Source organism: Falco rusticolus, chromosome 9 (assembly GCF_015220075.1).
Source record: "Falco rusticolus isolate bFalRus1 chromosome 9, bFalRus1.pri, whole genome shotgun sequence".
NCBI lineage: Eukaryota > Metazoa > Chordata > Aves > Falconiformes > Falconidae > Falco > Falco rusticolus.
In genome coordinates this window covers 27,192,302-27,199,423 of record NC_051195.1, presented here as the reverse complement: position 1 = coordinate 27,199,423, position 7,122 = coordinate 27,192,302, and the positions used below count along the sequence as shown (strand labels likewise).

General features: G+C 45.6%; 1 protein-coding gene across 4 annotated transcripts in view; it reads left to right on the top strand.

Annotated features, from left to right (window-relative positions):
* The first annotated feature begins 4,044 nt into the window (after nt 1-4,044).
* BTAF1 (B-TFIID TATA-box binding protein associated factor 1) overlaps nt 4,045-7,122 on the top strand; it is a 47,336-nt gene continuing 44,258 nt past the window's right edge. Inside the window, exons 1-2 of one of the 4 annotated variants that reach the window (XM_037399188.1) lie at nt 4,045-4,396; nt 4,793-4,945. In XM_037399188.1, the coding sequence (XP_037255085.1) occupies nt 4,899-4,945 (47 nt within the window). In that variant the 5' untranslated portion in view covers nt 4,045-4,396; nt 4,793-4,898. Of the gene's footprint in view, nt 4,397-4,792; nt 4,946-6,950; nt 7,041-7,122 lie in introns of those variants that run through there. The other 3 variants (XM_037399191.1, XM_037399192.1, XM_037399190.1) reach the window with 3 other exon arrangements.

Genomic DNA, 7,122 nt, shown 5'->3' with positions numbered 1-7,122 from the left:
TTTCACAGATGTTGCTAATCTGTGTTGTGCATGGCAGTGCCTTCACACAGATTTGTCTCTCAGAATACAGCATTTCATCGCTCTCTGAGGTGCTTTCTGGACTACAAGAGCTATCAGTCAGCATCCGGCCTCCAGCCACCATCACTTATGGTGAAGAACTTAAAAGGAAGACCACGTACAAGTTGCCACTTTTTAAGGAGGCTTTCAAGAAGGTTATGCAGCTAGTCAAGAATGTCCTTGGAGCAAAAATGAGACAATTTAAAGCGTAAGAGTTGGCATGGAAACTAGTGAAGCTTAGATGATAAAAAATAAATACACCTTTAAAGAAAAAAATAAGCAGAATAGCAATACAAAGTATCAATTAGCAAGAAACAAGAGACTATTCAAGCAAAAAAATAATCCTTCAGGAATCAGAAATCTGATTTTAGTGACACCGGTAAAAAGAGGCCTAACCTACAGAGATAACATATAAAATAAAAACTAGGAAGCTTCAATAACACTTGAGAAAGGAACAGTTAAATATATGAAAATAAATAAGAATTTTAAAGTATTCTATAATTTAAAGTGTAGAATTAGTCTACAAGATAACTGGTTAGTTTGCAGACCTCAGGACAGAAAGCATCATTAAGAAATACATGTTGCAAAGAACCTGCGCAACTTACCTGCATAAGATCATAACACATAAATTTATCTCAGAGCAATTTTTCCCCAGATAATCAAAACAATAATAGTGATTAAGACACCAGCAGAAAAGTTGTCTGAACAAACTGCTAAGCAAGGACAAGCTTCTAAGGCTAGATTCTCTTCAGACAAGATGTCCAAGGGAATTCAAAAATCAAGTAAGTCAGCCAACAAAATATGTGCAAATTATTATGAAAATATTCTTTTTTTACTAGACTGGGAGCTAGTGAATGTTATACCTACAGTAGACAGACTGGTGTGATCCTTAGCAGTACAAATCTACAGACCTTCAGGACACAAAAAAACCTAACTGGAAAAATAAAACTAGCAGACTAGGACATGTAGAAGATGATGGGATGTCAGGTCTAATCAGCAGGGATTCCACCAGGAAAACTGTGCCTCTGTCATCTACTATTTGCACAGCTGTAGCACTTGGAGACTGCACCATTTTTTCCCTGAGCTCTGTAGGCATACATATCAAATAGGAAAGCTGCAGTCGCTAAAAATCTGCAGACTAAGCAGTAAGAGTACACAGGTGGAAACAGTTGGCAGGAGGAGGAAAACAAAATAAAAATAATTGAGATCAATGCAGGAAGTAATGATCGTAACATACCAACTGGCTGGAAATTACTGAGTTTTATCTCATTTAGGAACAGGTTTGAGAGAGTACATTAGTACACAGCATATTTGCAGGGGAGCTCCTTTTAACATATGCAAAAAGAAAGGAGAAAATATACAGCTACTCCTTGAAAAATGGGTCAAAAGAAAACAAATGTGCAAAAAGCATCGGTATTACTTATGAAGCAGGTGAACAGGTGCATGGACAAAGAAGAATTTGTTTTCATAGGGTGTAGGAAAAGGACTGAGCAGAAGATACAGGTGAATAGTTAAGTAACTATGTGCTTTACATAAATGTCACATCAAAATACAGTAATACATGTTGTGAAACTGAATGGTGTTTCAGTCCAAAATGACTACTATTAGGTAAATAACAGATCGTTCTTTCTGTCTTTTGCAGATTGTTTTGCTTGAACTGCAGTTTATCATCATTTCAGCAGGTACTCGGTGAATAAGGCTTACCACCAATATTTTCCCTGCACTTATTTTTATCAGGTAGGATAACCCCTACAGAGCTGTTCAAAACAAATTTTATTGCATGTTTGATGTGCCCTTTGCCTTGACTGCAATTAAAACAATGCACAAAATGTTTTTAAGGAACCTAAGAAGAAATAGGGTGTTAGAATTGGAAATAGCACCTGAGGGTCATTCCGATAATGCCTACAGCAGCACAGGATGGCTGCTGATTCCTGGCTAAACAAATGCAGAAAGATTATCAGAGATGTTTGCTATACATCTGTGACAAAAGCATTGAACATGCAAGAAAAATATACCCACCCTCAGCCTGCTCGCTTGCTGCTCCCTACTCCAATTCCCTGCCATTCCTCCCCATCATGTGTCTAAACAACAGGCAGCCCATCATGTGAAAACATGAACATACATGGGACAGGAGTAAATATGTGCCTTGGATCATGGGTCAGGGGCCCAGGCAGATGCAGCTGCAACACATGATGGCATATGACTGCAGACAAGGAAGGTGTGCATAAGTTACGGAGTACTTCAGTAAGAGGCTCTTGGCCTCCAACTAAACCCACTGCATTTTTTGCTGCATTCTGCTACAGGAGGCATACTGAGCTATCTAAAGGTAGTTACTACATCAGAGCCATGACAGGGAAGAGAAAAGGTGTTATCTGGGTCATCGAGTGTAGCACTGTGACAAAAAACATCTCTGCCACTGAACATGAAGTCTGTGGTTTGTTCCGGCCACATTGTGTGATGCAGAGGCCTTGCACTAACTGATATTGCTGGTGTTTGGTTGCCACTTTAGCAACTTTTAGTCACTAGTCACCTCAGAGCTCCCACCAAAGGAAGGAGAGGGAACAGATGGGAAAGAGGCACCTGGGGCAAACCTTACAGAGGAGTATAGGCTGGACCTGCGTGGACAAGACTAAATTGAGGTATTACGCACCGGTGTCTTGTTTATAGAACTATAAAAAAACAGCAAACATGCAGGCAGCATTAGTATGTCTATTTGGAGTATGCACATGTTAAGACGGGAAAGAATGAATGAGCGAACCCATGCACAAAGAGTTAACTACCACAGGGAAAGGGAAACCATCAGGTAGAAAGGCTGGGGGCCAGCAAAAATCCCTATAGAGAAGTTTGGTATGAAATACACACCATGATGAGCTTTAAAGGAAAACTCTTATCATGCAGTATTATGCAAATTCATGTATTTATGCAAGTTTATGCATCACTTACAGGAAAGAAAAATCTATTATTGTGTTTTCAACTTATCACATGAAAGGTTATGTACATCAGCTACATTTACGTCCCGGTCTGGGATGATTAATTCAAATGATTAGTCGAAAGCTGATTTCTTCATTTATATTTCTCTACATCTGACGGAAGCTGACAGCATGCACTTGGAAAGCTTGGTCTTCTTTCCCAGGCGTCAAGGAAACGGCGCCCAGCTGCCCGCCTGGCGGGGGGAACTGCCGGGGGAACCCTGGGCACCCCCAAGCCCCGTTCTGCCCCACAGGCCGCCCGGGGCCGGTCCGGCCACCTCAGGGAAGGAGGCGACAGGAAGTGGAAAGGAACGAGGCCGCCGTGATTAGGCCGAGCCGCGGCTCAGGTGCTCCCTGACTGCTGCGGGGGCTGTTGCCGTTAATAAAGCCTTGTGAGTAACGGAAGCGAACCACCGTGTGGCCACCACCGGCGCCGGGCGCCCACTTCCCTGCGGGGGAGGGAGGCCGAGATACCGGCCCTGCACGACTGCTGCCCCCGGTCGCCAGCTCGGCCAGGCCCGGCCCCTAGAGGCGCCGGGGCTGCGTCCCCACGCAGGGGCGCGGCGCTGGGCGCGCTGCACGCCGGGAGCTGTAGTCTCTGCGGGCAGAGCGTCCGCACCGCAGCACCAGGGGTACGCCGAGGGACAGCGCACCTCTGCAAAGCGGGGGGCGCTGCGTGAGCTCGCCGAGTTCCCGCCGCCCTCTGCCGTCATGCTGGCAGGGGAGAAGCACCACCTCCCGGTGTGGCGGCAAGGAAACGCGCGTATGTCGCGTTTCGGTGCCTCTCTTCTCCCCTCGGCGTGAGAGACTGGGGCGCTCTCCTTGGAGCCTCCCCCTCAAGACGCACAGATGGTACGCCCCGCTAGAGGCCGGCGCCCCCCCGCCAGCCGGCTCGCCTGGCTCCATGGCCGGTCCTGCTCAGTCCGGGCGCTGCGTGCGCCCGCCCTCCTCGCTCTTAGAAGCTCTCTCTCCATTGGCTGTGGCCGGGCGTCCTTGCCAATCAGGAAGCGGCTATCATGGAGGAAGGGAATAAATACAAGATGGCTGCTCATATAAAACCAGGCATTAGGCTTCGCCCCGGCGATGGGGGAATAGAAGCTTTAACTTGCGCTCCGAGGGTTGTGCACTGCTCCCGGCCGCGCCGCTGCTGCCCCCCTGGGGGGAGCGAGACTCTGATCGTTGTCGGCTACAGCTGTACTCAGCCGCTCCCCGCGGATCACCGGCGGGGCCGAGGCCGGGTGCGGCGCCCGAGAGGCCCGAGCTAGGCCCCGCGCCCTCCTCCCTGGCAGAGCGGCGCCAGCCCCCCCGCCCGCTGCCCCGCCGCTCGCCTCCTGCAAGGCCTTGCTCCGGGCGGCCATGGCCGTCTCCAGGTCGGTAGGAGCCGGGAAGGGTGGGGGAAGGGGGGCCGGCAGCGGCGGCCCCGAGTCCCCGGCCCTCCGTGTGGCCTGGCTTTGGGGGGTGCGGGGGTGAAGAGGGGTGCTGGGCTTCCACCCCTTCGCCCCTCGGGAGCCTGTGGGCGGCCTCGGTGGGGATGGGGGTGGCCGCGGGGGTTTGCTTCCTGGCCTGGGGGGGCTCCCGTGCCCGGCGCACGGGGAAGCCCCCTCCCGTCCCCGGGCCGCAGGGCTCTGCCTGGGGCGTCTCGGGCTGCCCTCTGAATCCAACAGCTTCGTTGTGCTGGCCCGTCCGTCCACGGATCGAGCTGCTAGGGAACAGGGGATAGCAATACAGAGTCTCCAAACCTGGCAAGAAACCGTTTTGCTTTTCAGAGCCCTTAGTTGTAAAGTAACCGAAATAAAACAGGCCCCCATGGAGAAAAGTGATTAGTGTGTTCTGGCGCTGCCTCAAGACGTTGGATAGTATCTGCTTACACACATGTGCGCTGGGGTGTGCCAGCGTTTGAAGTATTTACAGATACAGAGGTATGTCTTAATAGGGCTGCTTTATTAAAAAATGAGCACAAATTCCTGCCATCTTTTTTTTGTGTGTGTGAAATGGACATAGTAAGCTTCCTAACAGGGTAGTTTAAAGGAAACCATAAGTCCAAATTAATCTTGTGATAGATAAACTTCAAATCATGTGTTGGTAGTATCTCTGTACTTTTGAAGTGCTATAACAAAAGTAAGTTCTATTCCTGAAGCTGTGCATGAAAGTTTATAATTCTATGTAGCAAATTAAAGGCGTGCACATTTATGACGGAAATCCATTTTTAATACAAATTTATAGCGGCAGTACACCTCTTAGGACTTCTAGTAGCAGGTGTTTTTAGTTTGAGCTTTGTAGTTTCTACAAAGTATCCCTTTATCTTATTCCATTCATACTTTTTATCAACTTGTTATACATTAGTTGTGGGTTTTTTTGTTTTTGTCCAAAGCTGCCCATAAAAGTGTGGGAGTAGTGAGGACTGATGCACCAAGGCTACTATCGCTGTTAAAATACTACTGCAACCCATCATGTTAAATAGAGTAGTATTCTAACTACTTTAGGTCTGGGGCAGTCTGCTTAAATAACTGTGTTAACATATGTGTGATACAGGGGTTAACTGGAATGCCAAGACACAGCTTTTCAGCTGTTGTGTCCACTGTGAAGGTTGGTTTCAAATTCAGTTACCAATGTTTCTGTATTTCTGTAAAACTGCACGGCTTTAGTGAAAAGCAGTAGTGCTCTATGTAAAGATGTAGCTAATGCCTTTTTGGTCTGGTAACTGACAGAAAAGAAAATTCGGGTTTGGATAGGGGTCATTCTAAGCTACAGCATGGAGCACTTAAAAGGAGTTGGTGTTTTTATAATGTCATATGTGATACATTGCTTCAGAGTATAGATCAGAATGTTACACAAGTTACAGAACTTCAATAAAGGTGCTCTAATACTTGTGAGTTGCTATAGAATTGTTTCAATTCCACATGTAAAATAGGTGAAAGAATTACACATTTTGGAGCGTTGTAACATCTTGGTTATTTCTGGGGAACCCTGATGTTTCAAAAACTATAAGAAATGATACTATGTAAATTTCACCTCAGGCATTTTTTTTTAAATAGATATGGCAAAACCCATCCATATCCTTTTTAAGTTACGCAGCAGCTCTTGACAAATGAACCTTTTGGCTGCAGGACCGTAGGAGCACTGAGGATATAATGCCAGTGTTGATTTCATAAATAAATCTTGTCTTCACCTTTTACTTCAGAACACAGAATTGCTAAGGTCCTTTCAGACATATTACAAGTAACTGTTTTGTATGCTTACTTACTACAACTATGTTTCTGTTAAAGGCGTAGCTGTTCCAGATTCTGTACCAGCTCCGCTTACTTGTAGAGATCTGCATTCTTCCTCTAGGTAGTTGCAGTTCACTTTGCTTTTGAAGGACCAACATAACACTTTGTCATTGAATGATTTTAACTATGCAAGTGTGGAGAGCGAGGGAGGAATTGGTTTGGATTAATCTTTCTCCAAGGCCCATTGTTTTTGCTGTGTGCATACCAAACACTGATATGAATGAAAAACTTCATTAGCATTACTTCTGTATTGGAACTATTTTTGGAGGTAGGGGGAGGGTGTTTTTTTACATTTGCAAACCAGTAAATTATCAAGTGGTGCTTTTGCCAGTAAAGTTTAGTTTCTGCTGTTTGGTCAATTGAAAACATTTCTCAAAACCTTAGTCTGTTCAGGAAGATCTAAGCAAATATTGGAAATGCTTTGAAGTATCTCAAAAATTGTATTGAGAATTTGCAGCTTTCTAATAAGGTGATCTTGAAAATAATTATCACTTGTTTGTATTCTATTGACAAAAGAGATTCTAGTATTTTATTCTGCATGACCTGTATACTTACCTGTTTTAACAGATTCTGCTGTTACGCAGACTGAAGACCTGCTTCTTTATAATGCTTCTGTGATGGTATGCTAGAAAACAGACCTAAATCAGAACAGTAGATACCTCATACCAGAAGGTGCTGCAGAATAGAATGCTCATCTCTTCGGTAGTTTTATGCTAAAAAGACTAATGAACACCATCCTCCAGAAGTATGTATAAGTGGGTGGGAAGGTTGATACTACTTCTGTGAATGCGCAAGCTAATTTGGTAGGCTCTCTCTCCTGTCTCTAG